The sequence below is a fragment of the Carassius gibelio genome, chromosome B4 (assembly GCF_023724105.1).
Source record: "Carassius gibelio isolate Cgi1373 ecotype wild population from Czech Republic chromosome B4, carGib1.2-hapl.c, whole genome shotgun sequence".
Classification (NCBI taxonomy): domain Eukaryota; kingdom Metazoa; phylum Chordata; class Actinopteri; order Cypriniformes; family Cyprinidae; genus Carassius; species Carassius gibelio.
Genome location: NC_068399.1, coordinates 16,317,441 through 16,337,525, shown reverse-complemented (window position 1 = coordinate 16,337,525; position 20,085 = coordinate 16,317,441). Strand labels below are relative to the sequence as shown.

Here is a 20,085-nt window from a genome sequence, read left to right as displayed (position 1 = left end):
ATATATGTGCGGGATTTTGCAAGTCAAAGATTGTTTTAGTTTTTTTTGTGTGTGTTTTGGGTCTATTGCTGGATAATTGGGCCAATGATTTGTTACCTCTTCCTCTAAAAGCATTTCTGCACTACTAAAGGAAGCTGGACTTTCCAAACCAAAAAGCGCAATAAAATTTGTAAAAATAAATCAGAGTTTGTCTTTTTTGCATTTATCTGAAAGAAGAAAACCAAGTGTAACATGTTTTACTGCACATCAGTCCTAAGGCAATACAACATCTACATGCGTGTAGTTCTTAAAGGCTTTCATGTTGCACTTCTGTAGCGTTGAGCCCAATTGTCTCCCAGGTCCCACCTCATAGGTGTGAGGAAACTCCTGCCCCTGGGCTCTTTCATAAATCTCATGCAGCGTCTGCTCCCATTTCACTGGAGACACCAGCTGTTTGGCCAGCTGATTGCGCACGTGCTTGTCGTGCATGTAACGCTTGCCGTCCACATTGGAGTGCACGGAGATCTCTGGCCGCCGTACCTCTATCTCTCTGAGGACGTCTCTCAGAGGCTCGACCGCTGGCTCCATCAGCGCGGTGTGAAAGGCTCCGCTAACCGGCAGCAGTCGCGTTCTCATGAAGTTCAGCTCTCTGGAATGGTTTTGAAGGAAATCCAAAGCCTGTGTGAGAGAGTGGTTTTTAAAAGCACAGCATTGCTTTAAAGTCAGGACTTCAAAACTTTTTTAAAGCCCATATTTCTCATGAATAAAGCTCTTTGCATTGATTCCATATGACTGATCTTACCTCTTTGTGTCCAGCTATTACTCTGCCATCTGGAAAAAGGTAGTTGGCAGTGGCACACACAGGCTCTTGGATACCGAGAGACAAACAGTGCTCCCTAGCTTGGACGCAGGCGTATCTGTAGTTGGCTTGAGGTCGGCCAATCACAGACAACATGCCACTAGATACGAGGTCAGAGGCCTTCTGCATTGCCTCTGCCCTCACCTTTACTGCAAACAAAGCTGTGAGCAGAAAACAGGGCCATTATAATAAATTAATCTGGGTGAACCTTTAATATGAAATATGAAAAATATGCAAAGACGACTACTTTTAGGTATGCTTAGATTTTGTGGAATGTGAAATAATTTTTAATTACAACGCTTATTGCAAAAAACATGTGAAATTATTTTTAATTACAACGCTTATTGCAAAAAACACAACAACAACAATCTTATTACTATGATGAAAAAAACAATATGTATGATGATGTACTCATACATCATGATGGTACATATGATACCGTCTTTAATTTATGCTGATTTGAAAGCGATAATAATGAATACAAATAATAGTTGTTTTTAATGTGAATTATGTTTGTGAAAAATAATTCAAATAATGAGGATAATATACGTATATGTGTGTGTGTCTGTATATAATTTAGGTTAAGGTTTAAGCCATTTTGTTATATGCTTTTGTCATTTTAATTCTTTTTTTAAACCCTCCTTTGTAATTGTAATTTAATGAATAGGTGTTTTAGTTTTAGTAATTTTAGTATTCTTATTTTCAGTTAGTTCCCACAGCAACTTTTTCATTTAAGCATCAGCTTTACTTCATTTAACAAAAACAACTTTAAAATAGTCCGTTTTAGAGTTTAGTTAACAAATATCTTTACTAATTATGACAACGTAGGGGTGTATTATTTGTATTACTATGTGCTTGTCATAATACAAATAAATAGGTATTTTTTTTTACATGCAACATGTTTTATAAAATTGAAATATTTATTTTGTATTGAGTTTTTATGGAAATAAATTATTTATTTAGATTTAGGGGACAATTGTGATCTGGATATGGTTCACACTTTTAAAAAACGTAGTTGAAATAGCCAGTTTAGCATGTTTAATAAGTTTTACCTTCAGCAAAGTGCATTGCACCAGAGAAGACCAAAGCAGCAAATTCCCCCACACTGAAACCTGCTGCAGTCACACAGCTCTCTATAGCCTGCAGATGGGGGTCAATGAGTTTGACATTAATATTGACCACGGCAATAGTAATCATACATGCATGACACAGCAAATCCTAATAGATGAGCTGTCAAGTGATCTTGTGGGTAACTTACAGCAGGATTTTCACGGTTCAGTCTTTCCACAGCAGCCAGGGAGCAGACAAACACAGCTGGCTGGCAATGAACAGTCTTCATCAGATCTTTCTCGGGTCCATTTAGGCATAGAGACAGAAGGTCATAGCCAAGCACCTTCTCGGCTACAGCGAACATCTCTTTGACATTCCCATACTTCAAGAGTCCCTCTCCCATACCGACAAACTGACTGCCCTGGCCAGGGAACAGCAGGACAGACGCTTTCCCCGGAGCCCTGCGTGTTCTCCTGGGCTTCTCCTCCTCAGAGCTCGGCTGACTGTCACCAGACGACACATCTGACAGTCTTCTGCAGTGCCACACAGCCGTCTTATTCCCAAGCAAACGAGCTCTACTACAACACTTGAGAGTCACGCTGAGATTCATGATGAAAACGTTTGTGTTGCAATTAACATATTTTTCTGAACACTCAAATGCAAACCACTCTGGTTTTGAAGCCTCACGGAAAGACAACTCGGACTTGACGTCACACGAACTGTAGAGTATTTCTGCTATATCATGCTTATTACATTTAAATTAATGTTTAGAAAGTCAAAATCATTATTAAACTTAAGTAGCACTATCGTGTTTCCCACGTCATGTGTGTATTTTTCTTCTATTTACATTAGATGTCGTTTGGGAAACTACAAGAGCACAGCGCCTCCTCGTGTAGTGGAGATCACATTACACCATTTAACATTCATTATTGAAATATACGGAAATATTTTCATAAATGAGGTCGTTGCTAGGTGTCAGGAGAATGTTTTATGTTATACATGTATAAACCTGATTATATTATCCGTTTGACAAAATAATGGTTTGATATTGCATTGGCTGGTAACATTTTTGATTATGCAATTTTGTGAATTATAGATTAAATAGTCAAGTGTCAACATGCCTACTGGTCAACTTGTCAAAAACTAAACTGTCAAATTACATTTGTCCGCCAAAAAAAACAAAAACAATTTAACTAATCTCGTGCCACTTAGGCTAGATAATATGTTTTTATTTTCGAATAAATTCGTGTTAGTGATGATGGTGTATTGTGAAGTGACTTAAGGTCTGAAATCACAGGATAGACCACAGATGCCATATGAACATTTCATCAGTGGATAAAGCATTGGAGTACATGTATACAAGTATTCATCTGCAGAAAGCCATGTTACCAGAACCCATCCGTTCTGTTTCTGGGAAGTGAAAGATGCCAGTCATCCTGTTCCTTTTCCTTCTAGTCCATGCACCAGATACCAGACTTTTTCCATTTTCTGATTCAGTCTGAATCAGACATCACCTTTTCAGCAAACGTCCCATCATGGTAGAGAGCAACTTGAACGTTTTTGTTTTTTTTATTTATTGGTCTGACAGAAAATGCTGAAACAATACACAAAACATTCAAGTGGCAAAAACTGGCTTCTTGGGAGCCCTTGCATGGCAATCCAATTTATTAAACTACAGATGCTCGGTTATACAAAATTGCAAAAATTCTTTTAATTAAGGCTTTTAAGTTGACACTTGGCCACCCACCCACCCTCGCCCCATCAGAAGCAGACGACGTTGCATTTTAAACACTGCGCCTCTGTCTCAGTCCTGGTCCTCACGTGAAGTTTTTATTTTCTTCAGGCTTTTTTTTTTCCACCCCTCAATTCCTAAAAAGCATCAAGGCATTTGCTTGCAGTACAACACACGACTCGTAATGTTAACCCTGCGTCCGCTGCTGCTCGGACGCTCCCTAGGAGTCGTGTTCTTCTCTTTACACAGTGCAAATCCTCAAAGCATTCAGAAACAATTCATTACATGTACATACCGCATGCTGCATCCTGTAAAGAGACATTTCGGTGTTTGCAAAGACCAGTATCGAATGCTACATCTGTGCATTCGTCTCTTTTATGAACACTCTTTATGATTACACCTGATGTAAAATGAAATTTTTTGTTAAATCAATTCTTCCCATTTTTTCTCGCTTAACACCAAAGACCCCACACCCCCACATTCAGTTAATCCAACAGTAACGAAGACAGAAAAACAGGGCAAAATATTACAAAGTCGAAACAGTCACTAACAGATGTCTTTTCCTCACTCTTTACTGAATGGATCCAATATTTTGGTTTTCATATCCTTACACAGATGCATCTCAAGCAAGGGGAGAAGGGCAATGTTTGAGTTTGGTTTGTTGTACATTTTGTTTTTCCTGTGTATTAAAACCCCCAATTCTTTAAAATATTGTGTTTATGTCCTAAATTTTATCAGGATCAGCTTTATCAAGACGGATTTGACTATTTATTATGAGACCATCCAAAAGATGAGCTTCAGGCGGATACTAAAACGAAACAGTCAAACCCCTTTACTAATACCCCTTTTTGAAAGAAAAAAAAAAGCCTGCTGTACAAAGTTCTTTGTAAACTAAAGAAACCCGGCATGGTGTATGAGATGGACCTAAGATTATGGAAATGAATCCTTGGGGAAAAAAAAGAAAAAAAAGACACAAAAAGGTCTTGACACGCATTTTGAAGGCAACATCTGAGGCTAAGGACAATGATGGTGAGAAAAAAAAATTATATTTTTGCACTTTTTACATGTACATCACTGTATCCACAGGTTTTCCTACTGTAAAACTCATCAATAGCTGTTGTGAATATAACATCTCCATAGAGCAAAAATCTAGTAATTTTATAAAAGAGAAAAAAGGCAGAGAATGAAGAAATCATATTTAGAATAAAAGCAGAAACAAAGTTACAAAATATTAATCAACAAAAAAAAAAAAGAAAGAAAAAAAAAGAAAGTTAGCTGTAAGAATGGTTTATATAGGAGCTCTTTGGACTTCCTCTCCGGCTAAAATAGTGGTGCTTATAAATATCATTGTAATTGCCATGGCAACGTGCACAGCCTGGTTAGACATTCCCTCCTCACATTTACAACGGTGGCTGTCTCCGTTAACAATAACACTGCGTGTAGGCTCTGTATTTGTTTTTACAATTATTTTTGTCTAGCTCTGTATTCACTTAATTGTTTTATTCAGTTGCATACAGTTAGAATATATATTTATATATTTATATGTAAAAATCTCTTACTCGCGACATTGGAAAGTGATGATAGTTATCTATGTGCAAAAAACTGTCATGGTACTGTAGTCTGAATCCATTGGTTGGTTGTTGGTTGGTTGGTTTGTTAAAGGGGCATCACCACATAGGAAAGTCCATTCGATGTTAGGTTTTAGTAACGTCGGAATGCTGGCACTGCTGAAAGACACAGCAGTAAATCAGACCTGCAGGAAGACAGAAAATAAAAAAAGAGTGGAATAAAAGTGCAATTACACTTCATGAAGCTCTAAACAGAACCCATTTTCAATGGTTTCTATAATCTAAATAAATAAAAGACCATTGATTGTGATGAGCTGTCAATCATTTCTGCTTAGCCAATCATAACTGAGATCTTACCTGGCTCAGAGCAAAAGAACAGCTGTGTATTAGAGCAGCTGGCAGGTGGACTTTTTGCGGGCCTTTCCAGGTACTGGAGTTTTCCTGTTGATTTGCCGGACCAGGTCATAGAAGATCTGCATACACACACAAAAACATGTCTCAGTGAATACATACATGTACCATCAGACTAGATGTGTTTGTCTTAAAATTCACTATTAGGTAGTCAACCTGTATTTTAAAGTGTCACTTTAGCTCCAAAACGGTTTTGTAGGGGGGACATGAAATATTTGCTACTCAATGCACATTATGCAAAGAAGATTTTACTGTTTAAATAATTATTTGTATTTTAAAAACAAAACACAAAAGAAAGCACAAAACTAAGACCCAAAACAAAAACAAAAAATTGTGCCAAGTAATTTTTACGGTTTAAATTTATAAAATGAAATAAAACCTAAAAACAAAGCGAAGCCAAACAAGCACAAAACAAGAAACAAACACACAAATAAAATAAGTACAAAACTAAGACCCAAAACAAAACAAAAAATTGTGCCAAGTAATTTTTACTATTTAGATAACGATTTATAAAATGAAAAAGCATAATATAACAAAAAAAAACAAACAAACATAAAAACATAGCGAAGCCAAAAAAGCACAAAACAAAAACAGAACACCACAAGAAACACAAAAACAAACACAAACAAAAACAATAAACCTATCATATAAAGACCAATGATCCAATGACCCACATTATTTCCAATTGACGTAAAAGGTAAAATCAATGGCTGTCTTGCATTTGTTTAACTCATAAATATGTTAAATTCCTGAAGGAAAACGCAAACAGCTTTCATGGGGACTTTACGTTTTGAATCTGTTGTAATAACTTTCAATTATGATAGGAAGTCAAGTCACCATTGCACACCCCTACTAACCAGTCAGAGTAAACTTAACACTAATTTTATTTTCCTTGTCTAATGATGTGTGAAATCCATATGCTTTGTGGCAATAAGATCAGATTTATAGCAAAACCACAAAACCAAGCTTCCAACTCAGGTGGTGTTTTTAAAACTACCGCTCTAGCCTGAAACCGAGAGAAATCAGTCAGTCGGAGGTGTGGACACTTCCCCACACAGATGTTCACAGCTCCCAGAGGGGAAAACCAGCTCCTGCATCATCAATCAGTTCCACACAACATCTGCAGCTTTTACACCACCACCAGAGATCAGAGCTATTGTTACAGACAAACACATTTGCATGTTTGCTACTGACGTTAAACAACACTGGTCATATAGCAGGATTTGTAATAAGATCTCTGCTACCATATGTCGTGTAGAGAGGCAGATTTGGGACGCGAGTTGAGAAGGATAAGCTCGTAATCCAGTCTTTTCTATACTGTACATAACAACAGATGATCTCAGTTATGCCAGATAAACAGATGCAGATATACAGGATGCACCAAAAGGTTTTGACAAACTTGTGCAGAACAACCGAGCAAATGGACTTGCCTAAACCCCTTCAAATCAATAAATGGCTTTTTTCTTTCATTCATTGAAAGGAAAGCAGAAAAAAACTAAAAGATACAGATGCAATTCAATGTCAGAGAGAGAGAGAGAGAGACCTGGCAGCACTAAATGTCCTTTCTAATCCTGTAATTTCCTGTCTAATTGGATTTTGGCATGGTTTTGTCCATAAAAACTCAGCTTTTATACAATTAACGCAAAAATATCTTTTTTTTGTTGTTGTTGAAAATGTATTTTGATCCACCAATGAAAGGCGTTTCAAACAAAGCAGTATCAACCGTTATCTGGAATGTGCAAAATTAATGTTTTCTTTTATATTTCTTATATTGGTGACTAAAAAAGTAGTAATGCATAATAATGCAAATCAGTTATTTTGAACTCATATATTTAAAGATGCGTCGTTTCCTACTGCTTTTAACTCTGTACTGATTATTAGTAGATTGAGTCATTTTGGGCTTTGAAAATAAGAAAAAGCACCTTGTAAAAAAGTAAATGTCTCTGGCTGCATTAACTGAAAGTGATGAATCCCTTTGACTGTGGTCACGTGCAACTGAAATTCCTTATTATCTTATTGAGAGAGCTCCAACTGAAGATCCATATATTAGTTATCACTTATGGGAGAGTCCGAGACTTTAATGATGATGCAGGTCTGTGCTTGGACAAAAGTCAATGAGTAATCCTGGAGCAATGCCCTAGTGGGATAAAAAAGCTTGAAGACTTCAAATCATCCCATTCTGCCCTTCAGTCACCTCTCATAAACTACAGGACTGACTCAAGACCAGCACTGGGGTTTCATATAGCATCCCGCTACAACCGCCTGGATTGTCATTTTTTAACAAACTGAGCTCAAAGCAGCTCTATGTCATGTAGGCAGAGTTGTGTTGCTCACAAAAGGACCCTCTGTGTCCGAGTGGTTCAGATGACTGCCTGCTTTGCTAATGTGTGACCACGCTTTCATGGAGAGATATCACTAGCTGACAATGACACTGTTCTGAGACCTCAGCTCCATGGTGACGCCAGCACAGGCATGTCAGAAGACAACCCAAGCCTGACCTCAACTGATAATTAACTGGGGGAAAAGATCATGCCCATACACAGCCTACCGAATAAAGCTTTACCTACGATTAAAAACACCCTTTTAGATTCACCTCTCAACTCCCAGATTTAAATATTTCAAATATTAAGACAACAACCGATAATGGAAAAGCTTTATACATGAGTATTCTGTGGTAGACAGTTCACAGTAAGAAAAACAAGGTCTGTGTGTTCAGTGATCCAGGTAACAAAAAAAGAAATAAACTAAAATATAAGACACGGTGCATTACATTACACATTACAATAGAATTAGAAATTATGATTCATTTGAAAAGATTTTCATAAAAAATATATTTTAGGAGGGGGTTATAGATTGTTTTTAATACAAATGTTAGTTTGTAAAGAAATGATTTTATATTTTAGTATAAAAAACTGCCCCTGCTGGTGGAAGCCATATGATGTATATAAAAAAAAGGATTTTTTGAAGTTGAAGTATTGAAGTAAGTTTTACCAGAAAGTTCAAAGTGTAAAAAAATTCTAGTTCAAAATGTCCCGTTTAATTCATTTCCAACCATTTTCTTAAGTGAAAATTGTTTCGACACCATTTACAAACATTCTCTATTGGCATCAAGCAGCCATGTATTCGGTCACTTTTTTTTTTTAGGTTCAATTCTTGCCATTAACTACAGCTTTTGCCTCAAACTCATAATTTTCTGATTATTAACAGTAATTAAGATAGCTGTTAAGATTAGGTATTGGTTAGGATTAGGGCTGTAGAACATTGTCATGCAGAATATGTTAATGTTCCTATATGTTAATAACAGGCGTGCTAATAAGCAACTAGTTAAATGTGAGAATTGTCCCTCCTGTGTTATCATGTATTCTAATAAAAAAAAATCCTTCAATAAGGTCTTACATTGTAAAAACTCTGCATGAAATGTGACTTTTTATAACATAATGGGTAAAAAGAGGCCTTATTTTCTATCTGTACGTCATTCTCACCTCATTGACGTTAATCTTGGACTTTGCAGAGGACTCCAGGAAAGCACAGCTATTCCACTGACGGGCGAGATTCTGGCCCTGTTCCTTCCCGACCACCCTCTCGTCTTCCAGATCACACTTATTACCCACCAGGATCATCGGCACCTGAAGAGAAACACTTCGACTGAGTTTTCATTTACGGATGAAGAAATCAAGTGATAATACAATGGTTTAGGGATTCGAACTAATTCAGACAGATTAGACAATTCATATGCATGTTTAGCACAGAAAAATAAAAAAAAAGTTAAAACATAAGTTTACATGGTCATCACTTCCAACTTCTCTATCTGTTTTTCATCAGAAAAGCTATTTAGAGACATTCGCAGAAACTGTGTTGCTATAATAGCAGAAATCATTCTTAAGGGCCCGCAGTTTGCAACAGCTGTTGTAATTCCTTAACTGAAAAAGATACTGCAAAAGAGAGAAAAAGAGGGAGGAAAGGCGATAGCCGAAACCTTAGGTCATTTCGAGGCTTCAGATGCATTCACATTTGCATACAATACCACAAACGCAGCTAAAAACTCCCACACAACTCAGACACAGCCCAGATCTGATAGCAGAAGTAAAACTGTGAGACAAAGCATTTACATTTGATTTCAGCAGATACTTTCAAAGCAACAAAAAAGTTGACTGTGTAAAGAAAAAAAAAAAAAAGCAAAAAGCAAAGCAGGCAGCCAGGCAGAATAATTAACCGAAACGTCCAGTGTTAAATCAGCTGAGCTGAGGAAGTGCACAGAAATAGCGCAGGTCAACTGAGGTCGTCACACTATTATCTTTCTCACAAACAGTTAAGAATGACTTCTTACACACACACACACACACACCTTTCACACGGATTTATTTCCTCCTTACAAACTTGGCCGCAATTCAATCCAAGCCTAGTCCGACTTTGTGACAAAAGACACTATATCTTAAGGGACATTCACAAATAGTTACTTTTGCAATAGGAAGTCAGTCATTTTCACTGAATTTTGTCGATTCTCATCGAGTATGAATCGTGCAATCTTTTTTTTTTGTACTATTTGTAGTCATGTTAGTTTAAGAAAGACACATACACAAAAAAAAAAAAAAACGGTATACCTATTAGCGACCTCCAGCAATAACACTTCTGGATTTGCGATAAACCGGTTGGCAATCAAAATAAACATCGAGTAAACGCAGAACTGTTGCCCAACCAGAACTGTCAGACAGAGAGAGGTGGACAAGAAGAAAAAACTCTGTTCTTATGTCAACAGAGACGAGCCTCTTCACAGCCTAAAGGTCGCCCTTATTGACGACGGTGAGCATGAGGGCTCAGGGTGAGATGAAAGCTAAAGGCAGGGCAGGATGAGTTTTTCTAGAGATGGACAAGACTCACATCATCCGTGTCTTTGACCCGCAGAATCTGTTCTCTCAAGTCCTGCAGGTCGTTGAAGGTGGACTGTGCTGTTATGGAGTATACTAGTGCAAAGCCCTGGCCGTTCTTCATGTACAGGTCCCTCATGGCTGTGAATTGTTCCTGAGTGGAAGAGAAAGAGGAGGACGAGAGTTCAGATAGTGTATGGGGGAGCTGAGGTACTGACAGACAAAAAGAAAGCTTTTTTGAAGTAACAGACCAAATATGAAATAACCCATACCATACCAACATATTGTACAAAAACTACTGGTTTATTGTAGTCATTATATAACTGAATTATAACTGAAGCAATGTAAAAAAAATAAAATAACAAAATGTCCTTTGATTTTAATAAATAATACATTTGTAAAGTTAATGTTATCCATCTTCATTTGACCTGAGAATACCAGATGGGACTTCTGTTCAAAAGTTTGAGGTCACATGTGCAGATGAGGCATTACAGAATTGAAAATGCGCTAATTAACATACATTTCTAGAACACAAATATTAACATTGGATAAAGCCTGGTTGAAAATGATCGTTTCATTTTTACCGAGGTGATATTGGATATCTCTTTTTATCACTTTATAAATCAGAAATTATGGTCAACAGCCAGGGGGAAAATACATTTTTCACAATTCTTAAGAAATAAAATGTTGTATAAAACCAGGCAAATTATGCATGAACAAACCCCTCGGTAAAAACCTTACAGACGGGTAAGATTGGTGTATTTCAGAATTATTGAAGCAGATATTAGGCTACGTGCAGGAGAAAATTTTGAGAAAATGGAGTGGATATTTTCCTTCCACTAGTCTGAAAAAACAACAACAATTTTTTCCACAAAACCTCATAATTAAAGAGTGCATTAAAAACAGCTTTTTTTTGCCTGTAATGTCTCGCCTTCAAATATATAATAACATTTTTTTTTTTTACACCGCGGTTCTAAATGATAGCTCAGACGGCTTAGATCCTGTATGAGCTGAACGTCAAGTGACCTGATAAGAGGCACATCAATAGCCCCACAGCTTTGTTTGCTCTGGGTCAGTGTGCTGAAAGTGCTCAGAGCTTCTCAAACCCATGGAGAATGAAGAGGGTTGTCAAAGGTAACGTGTAATATGTCTAGTAAAGGAAGGGTATGGAGAAGAATAATGATTTTTTTTCTCTCTAGAGGACACAACAGTGTGAGTGGTAGTGAGTGGGCAAGAGCTCAGGATTCGTAGGGGAGAAATCCACATAAACAAACTCAGAGTTGTACAGACTTTCTTTCTTCCATGAAGATGTTTTAAGAATGTTTTGGAGCTTGATAGCTGCTGGCCATAATTTACTTGCATTGCAAGAAAAAGAGCAGCATAAACAATTATCAAAACATCTTTTGTGTGCCGAGTCATATAGGCTGAGAATGTGAGCCTTATGCCATTTGCAGACTGACTTTAACGGTCATTGTTTAAAGTCCTTCTCTTTTGGTGTCAGCTCACCCAATTTCAATCAAGACTATGTTCTGGAGTCTGCTTTCTTGCAGCTAGTACTAAACTGAATAATGCTTTGACCATTTCGGAGCAAGTGCCAGTCCTACTGTACAAAAACTGTAGCCAATTTGTAGTTCACATCTCTGACAGGAATATTCTCAGCTACTTTGGCTCGGTTTCATTTGACTGTGGCTCCATTCTGGGGCCGAGAGCCCAAGGACAACATTCACCATCTGTCACCACAACTCAGAGTTGTAAAACAGGGGCTTGCAGAACTGGAAAGATGTCCTTATCCCCCATAGGGGACGAAACACTCTCTAAACATGAGGACTCACATGTACACACTTATTTATCACTTAACTTACAGTAGGGGGAGATCGGAGGCAAATATAACCCATTTAGTTACAGCTACCATACAAGATTTTATCTTGGCTGTGATGTCAGAGGACATTTAAAAACCAGTTTCATGTAACAGCATGACTGAACTGAACAAGCATTAACTCTTTCAAATGCATAGATGCAAGCAAGTTATTAAATAAAGCTCTGATCACAAACTGTCTTACCGTTCCGGCAGTATCCAGAATTTCCAACATACACTGCTGTCCATCCACCTCCACTTGCTGCAGAGACACAGACACGACAGAAAATTTGGCATCAAAAAACAACCTTTATATGGGGGATTATTACACAAAGACTATAGCACACCATTTCCCCTTCATTTTTGTGACATCATTTAAATATCAAAATAGTTATCTGCTTTTAAAAAAAAAAAAAATCCTGATCTGATTTTAATCTAAAGTAATTATAAAAAAAAATAAAAAAATAATGGTTCTCCAGTTTGTAAACAGTGGGACCCAGTAAGTATTTGGACACATAAGCAGCATTTAAAAATGTAAATAAATATACAAATAAATTTGATTCTTTGAAAAATGTGTGGGTTTCAAATTGTAAAACAATATTAAATAGTTTTTTTTTTTTTTAATTCAAGTAAAAAGTCACTTTCTGGTTGAGAAACCAGTTCATAGTTTTTTAGGTTTGTAGTTGAACCGACTTCACATATGGTTCTAAATCATTTATAAACACTGTGTTGCTATTTTATCATTGAATGTAATCAGATTAAATTCAATATTAAATGCAACTTAAGGATTTAAAAATGATTAAATATATTTACTGTCTCCGTATAAACAAGGAATAAAATCTGCACTAATAAAATGTGGTACTGTACAGGAAGTGCCCATGGGACAGCAGTGTAAGCAACGGCGAGGAAGGGAGGTGCTGGTCAAGATGGGACTTCCTTTTACTGTTTGAGTGTAGGTTCATTTTTAGACACAACCTTTGTGTCTCAAGCTCTTGGACAGAGGCCATTAAAATATAAACCTCATCGAACACAGCAGTCTGAGCGCAGGGGCGATGACGCATCCCACAAACACACACACACCGTTTCTTTGACGTGTGTATCTAGGGCGGGACGGGGAACATACTACATCCTGTAGAAATGTGTCAACTGATAAGAGATTTTGTCATGATATACTCGCATTGCAATTGGAAAAAATCTGACATAAGCAGACATTTTTATTACAGTCAGCAAACTGTCACAGATGGGCATTTCCAGTTCTTTGATTATTGACAGCTTTATTGATTGCAATGTGAGCTATTTAGTTTTCAAGCAAAGCGCTGCACCATTTGGGTCTGGTGTAACTGTAGGTTGTTTAACAATTTGGGACATAAATATAGAATATATTTTGTGTATATTGTTCATTATACATTTGTGGCTGATCCAATGACATGATATTTGTCTTTTGTTGTTAACCCAAGTGTCAATTTAAATGGAAAACTTCAGGTATGACCACATTAGCCAATGTTCAGCAATTTTTTTGTGGGTGAAAAAGTAATTTCCCACGTGGATTCCTACTGAAATGAATTTTTTCCCTCCAAAACATTAAGGGATTTCATGCGAGGGTGAAAGATTTTCCCACATAGGTTTTGCAGTTGGCTGAAGTTGTCAATGGATCGTAATAGACAATGGATCGTTTTTTCAGAAATTCAATAACATCATCACACCTAGATATAAAGTCACAAAGTAGAGTATGTCACAATTGCAAGAAATAAAGTGGCAATGTTATTTGAAACAGACATATTCAGAAATATTAAATCCCACCGTCATAATAGAAAACATTGGCTATAACTTATCTCACAATATGCAAGTGTTGAGAAGTTAAGTTTGTAAATGTAACCTGTTACAAATAAGTTACCCTATTTTAAATGTAATATGCAATGCGAATACATCAATGACTTTATAGTAATGTAATTGAAGTAATGTGACTTAAGTGTCAGTTTTCCAAATCTGAGATTTATACGTCAACTAAAATCTGAATAGATAGGCTCCCATTGATGTATGTTCGAAGTTGTACAAATTCATTCTTAGCAATGGATATTATTAATAAAAAATTAAGTTTTTATATATTTACGGTAGGAAATTTACAAAATCTCTTCATGGAACATGATCTTTACTTAATATCCTAATGATTTTTGCCTTAAAGAAAATCTGTAATTTTGACCCATACAATGTTTTTTTGTCTATTACTAAAAATATATCCCAGCGACTTAAGACTGGTTTTGTGCTCCAGGGTCACATATATGGCATTTAATTAACTTGATTATAAAAGTAGTATGGCTTACTTCATGGTTCCTACAAAAAAAAAAAAAAAAAAAAAAAAAAACAAATAGACTAACTATATTTGGATAAGGCCATTCTATGTGTTACGGTCCAGAATGTGCTGGCCTAGGAAAAAGTTAAGAAAACAAATTGGATTTTGAGTCTGGAAAACATTAAAAAGACATTGGTTTGACAACCTATGCACAATAAAAATGATGCAGAACTTGCCTTTCTGTACGAGTCTTCTATTGTGGGGTCATACTTTTCCACAAAGATCCCTTGGACAAACTGAACAGTCTGGAGAGCGAGAGAGAAGGAAGACAAAGAGAAAAAGACATGTCCATTAAACGTTACGATACTCAAACATGAACATGTTGACACAGTGCAAAATGACTTTCACTTCCAGTAGCTGACGGGGAATTCCATTTTAATCCTAGACCTAGAGATTTCTGCGTCTGCTTATTGCACAAACAAGCCACTGCGTGTCATTATCGCTCTCCTTGCTCTGAAACCACAGAGGTGCTCATATGAAAAGGCCAATGGCCACTTCACACAGAAAGAGACCCGAGCGAAACCTGCACTCTCTGGTCAAGGATCAGAACACATTCCGATGTTGCTGGGAGACCAGTTACCAAGCAATTAACTACCACCGTAAATATAGAACCATTTATGGATGGAAGTAAATTGCAGGGGGTTGAAGAACAATCGTGTTGAAACAAAAGAGCGAATTAAAGGCGATCGGCTCTTCAGTGACTTCACAGGAAGTGCAGGGGTGGCGGAGAATATGAAAACCATGTGAGGCTGCCCACAGGTGCGGGGGCTTCAGGGCCTCCATAGCTCGGGTGACCTTTGATCATCCTTTTTGATTTGCACTTCACCAGCCTAGATCCATTAATGAGAGCTCTGTTTGGACAGGCATAAACAACAGAAAAACCATTAAGATGCTGATCAACTGTGGGAGGAAGACAACGGCCTGATGGGAGGGAGAGGAAGAAAGAAACGGAGCAAAGGCAGGTGATGTCAGTAACGAGGTACGAGGGATCTCATTGTCCTGGTGAACGAGAAATCATTTGTTTACCTAATGCCTTAGTGTGGATAAAAAGAATCAAGCTTAATACACAAGAGCCATGATGAGTAAAGAAATCATCATGAATTTAGATTAGTGCCTGTGTGCTGTGAAATTAATGCGGTCTTCTGTAAAAATTTGTCGAGATGAGACTAGTTCATAGAAGAGATTAGAGGGGATCCTAAAAGGATAGTTCATCCATAATGCATATTCTTTGTGTCTGGATCTAATTGATTCACTGCAAATAGTAGTAAAAAGATAAATTCATATATTGATAAGTTAAAAAAATTTACCGCTTAAGTTTAGGGATAAGGGGTGTAGAATATGGTCATGCAGAAAATTTGCTAATACGTTTTAATAAACAGCCATTATGTTAACAATAAGCATGCTAATAAGCAACTAGTTAATTGTGAAAATTGGTCTCTATACTAAAGTGTTACCTTCTACATCCTAATATCTAATTTACTAACTATTACTTGGCAGCAAATTAGAAGTTTGAGGTAAAAGATGTAGTTAATGGTTTGTTAATTGCAAGAATTGGACATTGAAATGAAGTGTGACATAAATAAATGCATGTTACATAAATGTATACATTAATCTCAGACTTTTTATGGGGAGGAGGGGCATAAATATAAAAAAGCTGAGAACTGTCAAGCTTTATGAAAATACAGTTCATTAATTTATTTGCACTGACTAGTAGTTTAGCATATTTTATCTCTATTTCTTACAAAAACAACGGCATCACAGCTTATTAATATTTGAAAAATCAATTGATTGCAATATCAAGGTCATGTAGTGCAACCAACATGCAGACGCATGTTTAAAAAATAAATAAACATGAAATTAAATCAGAAGACCACGGAATGGCCTCTATGTATATTCTTTTATTTATATATATATATATATATATATATATATATATATATAAGGATGTTCATATGATGCTTTTTTTATAGATCATTATTTTGTGTTTTTGCTATAACAGTATATGTTGACATGGTTCAAAACATTTTTCAAATACTGTACATTATTGTAGGTCCTCTATGCCTCTCTCAAATGGATCATTTCCTACAAAGTCCCTCCTTCTGACAAGCGCAGTCTGATCTGATTGGCCAGCTGACCCAGTACATTGTGATTGGACGAACACCGCAAGCACTTGTCAGAAATGTAACGCCACTTTCCATCTTTCAAAATAAATGTAAAGACAGTAAATAATGTCAGATCAAGAGATAGTAACACTCCGAAGATTATTTTTTTATTTTTTTAAATCGCATCATATGACCCCTTTAAATAAAAAATACAATTGATAGATCCGGTTGTTAAATATCATGTTGTATGTCAATGAACGATTAAAGTTATAAATACTTTTCACATTTTAAGTAGTAGTGAAGTAAGGAAATGGTAACATTGTCATTACAGTGCAAGCATGTGTCAGTAGTGAATGGCAGAGAGAGAGAGAGATGTCTGCATGTGGAAACACACCTTGTCCTCTTTCTACAAGCGTATGTCACTTCAGTTCTACTTAGCTATAAAGCCACTAGGAAAGTTTTTTGCAAATCGAGGACTCAATATGAGAATTCCAGTGGCAGTTATTATGATCTCTCTACACAGTGAACCATCTCCTGCTATTCCCCAGTTGTCTTCCTCACACTTCATCAGCCCTATGCATCTCAAGGCTGTCGCTGGGCCGCATTGTGCATGTGTGCTGGTTTCAGAAGAGATTTAGGGCATGAAGAGGTGATGTGTGCTGATGCAGCAGAGTTGAACTGATGTGTTTGAGACCGACCACATCATATGCACGAGTGTCAGCTGGCACATATGCTCTGAACGTCTTTTATCTTACAGCTCTGTTCCTTATTATTTCTGGCTGGTTTACACTAGTGCTCTAATGCATGCACGCGCGCACACACGCACACACACATACACATTCTGGCTTGGTTCCTTAAAGTAACTCTGAACTACGACCTACTCCACACACACACACACACACACACAAAACGAAGGCTAAAAATAATCCATATATGGGAAGAAAGAAGTGGAAACAAGGCATGTAAATTCAAAGAAGGCCACTGATTACAATGTTCCAACAAAGAGCAGTGAGGATGTGTGAAGGATAGTGTCTGTGTGTGTGTGTGTGTGTGTATGTTTGTGTGTTTGTGTGTGTGTTTGTGTGCGTGCGTGCGCATCGCTCTGCTCTCAGCGATTAGATCAAGTGCACACAGGCACGCTCAGAATGCTGATATCCCAGCAGCCACTTCAAGCAACAAATATTGTGGAGATAAGCATCAAATGATTAGTAAAGGTCATGCTTATATTAAAAAAAATCTTCTGTTACAATTAATAAACAGAAAGGGCTTGTTATTGCATTACACTATTCATTTGGGTATTCCCATTAAGTCCTTGAAAAAGTACAGGACATTTTATTATCTTGCAAAAAAAGAGGGTAGTTATATACCACATTAATATATATGTAAACATATATAGCATGTAAGAAAAATTATGTTTAATACTATAGTTGTTAAACACAGTACCATCCAGTAAGATTTTGAAGCTGTTCTTTTTTAAGTGACTTTTAAACAGACATATTGTGAAATATTATTACAATTTAAAACCGTTTTTTATTTTAATATATTTTAAAATGGAATCGATTCCTGTGATGTCAAAACTGAATTTTCAGCATCATTACTCCAGTCTTTGGTAATAAATGATCCTTCAGTAACCATTCTAATATATTGCTCAAAATGTCTTCTTATTATCAATGTTAAAAAGCATTTTTTAACACTTAAGCACTTTTATATAAACCTTTTTGTAGGATTATGGTTATCAAAATAACTTTTTTGCATTTTTGATCAATTTAATGCATCCTTGGTTTTTTTTTGTTTTTTTTATTCTAATCTTACCAATCTCAAACTTTTGAACATTACTGTACCTTAAGTTGGCACGTTAAGTCTAATAGCCCAGAAAAATAATTTAGTAAAATATTTTTCTGTCTCTCTAATTATCCACAGAGCGCTCAGAACTTGCTTGCTGCTCCCTGAACTCAGTTTGGAAACCTCGTCTGAGATTCGAGAGCTATGTTGGAAGGTGAAAGGTGGCTTTGGTTTTTAGGTTATCGATGAGCAACAACACATTAGCATGTGCGGCCTCACTCAGGCACACAGAAGTCAGCAGCACTGTGGGCATCTGAGTAGATCCGCTCCTCCCTGCAGGCATATGGGCTCTCTGTGTCAGCTCTGGCAATCCATCATTACAGCTCAAGCTGACCCTGTTGATCCTGTCCGACTCTCTGTTCTCCCCCGGACTACCACAACTCATCTGACAGATAAACTAACAGGGTGTTGCCTGGTGAAGCAACGGTTCCTCAAAACAGCCAGACCGAGTCAATGTTTGAGAACAGCCCAACTCGTTTTTATTTTAATTACTGAAATAAAGGTTGAAGCACAAGCATGAACACACAAACTCATGATAATTTATAAACTAGACCACAAAAAAAATCTAAATCCATGGTGAATCTATTCTATCAGGCCATATATATATAGATCAAGTACCGTATTTTTCGGGACTATAAGTCGCACCTGAGTATAAATCGCATCAGTCCAAAAATACGTCATGACGAGGAAAAAAACATATATAAGTCGCATTGGACTATAAGTCGCATTTATTTACAACCAAGAACCAAAAGAAAACATTACCGTCTACAGCCGTGAGAGGGCGCTCTATGTTTTCAGTGTAGACTACAGGAGCACTGAGCAGCATACAGCGCCCTCTCGTGGCTGTAGACGGTAATGTTTTCTCTTGGTTCATTTCTCTTGGTTCATGTCAAATTAATTGCTAAATAAGTTGCACCTGACTATAAGTCGCAGGACCAGCCAAACTATGAAAAAAAAGTGTGACTTATTGTCCGGAAAAATGGTACATAAGTGGTATATAGTAGTATGTTGCTTTTGTCAACAAAAATTATGACTAAATATTCTCGTCAATGAACCTTTATCATGTGACGAAAACGAGACGCAACGTAAATATTGACCATGTGACGTTGACTATACAATTAAATGTATAATACAATATTGTTGACGAATAAAAACGTAGTTTACAAAATAAAAACTATGCTAAAATGTCTCTTCATTTATGTTAACCAAAACAAGATGAAACAATGTTATAACCTTATTTTGTCTCATTTAGTCGTGTTATTATTATTATTTTCCAGTATTTCTGTTTGTTGTGTCTCACATCAGGTTGCACTGCGCAGACGCAACCGACGTCACTTCCTCAAGCCCCACCTGCGGCATTTAGTAGATGACCACAAACAAAGTTAAGTCTAACACAGAGAAAGGAACCGATGTGTGTGCTTCTAACATGTTTGGTGGATGAAACAAATGTTGTAAATTCAAATCAGAGAGTC

At 36.8% G+C, this 20,085-nt stretch overlaps 2 protein-coding genes across 2 annotated transcripts in view; both read right to left on the bottom strand.

Annotated features, from left to right (window-relative positions):
- Positions 1-186: 186 nt before the first annotated feature.
- Positions 187-2,830, bottom strand: LOC127956745 (malonyl-CoA-acyl carrier protein transacylase, mitochondrial-like). Its single transcript, XM_052554921.1, has 4 exons — positions 2,097-2,830; positions 1,891-1,978; positions 782-999; positions 187-657 (listed from the first exon to the last, which is right to left on the bottom strand). The coding sequence occupies exons 1-4, from the start codon at positions 2,496-2,498 to the stop codon at positions 253-255; spliced, it is 1,113 nt and encodes a 370-aa protein (XP_052410881.1). The 5' UTR covers positions 2,499-2,830; the 3' UTR covers positions 187-252.
- Positions 2,831-4,647: 1,817 nt separating this feature from the next.
- Positions 4,648-20,085, bottom strand: part of LOC127956746 (ras-related protein Rap-1b) — a 49,428-nt gene continuing 33,990 nt past the window's right edge. The window contains exons 3-8 of the mRNA XM_052554922.1: positions 14,842-14,914; positions 12,525-12,577; positions 10,478-10,618; positions 9,082-9,225; positions 5,546-5,661; positions 4,648-5,373 (exon numbers count right to left, since the gene is read on the bottom strand). Coding sequence (XP_052410882.1) covers positions 5,575-5,661; positions 9,082-9,225; positions 10,478-10,618; positions 12,525-12,577; positions 14,842-14,914 — 498 coding nt within the window. The 3' untranslated portion in view covers positions 4,648-5,373; positions 5,546-5,574. The remainder of the gene's footprint in view (positions 5,374-5,545; positions 5,662-9,081; positions 9,226-10,477; positions 10,619-12,524; positions 12,578-14,841; positions 14,915-20,085) is intronic.

Excerpts from the sequence above, each read along its gene's own strand:
- LOC127956745 (XM_052554921.1), bottom strand. The coding sequence starts at position 2,498 with ATGAATCTCAGCGTGACTCTCAAGTGTTGTAGTAGAGCTCGTTTGCTT. Across the intron at positions 1,979-2,096 it reads TGAACCGTGAAAATCCTGCT|GCTATAGAGAGCTGTGTGAC; the intron begins GTAAGTTACCCA and ends CCCCATCTGCAG. Across the intron at positions 1,000-1,890 it reads TGCAATGCACTTTGCTGAAG|CTTTGTTTGCAGTAAAGGTG; the intron begins GTAAAACTTATT and ends TTCTGCTCACAG.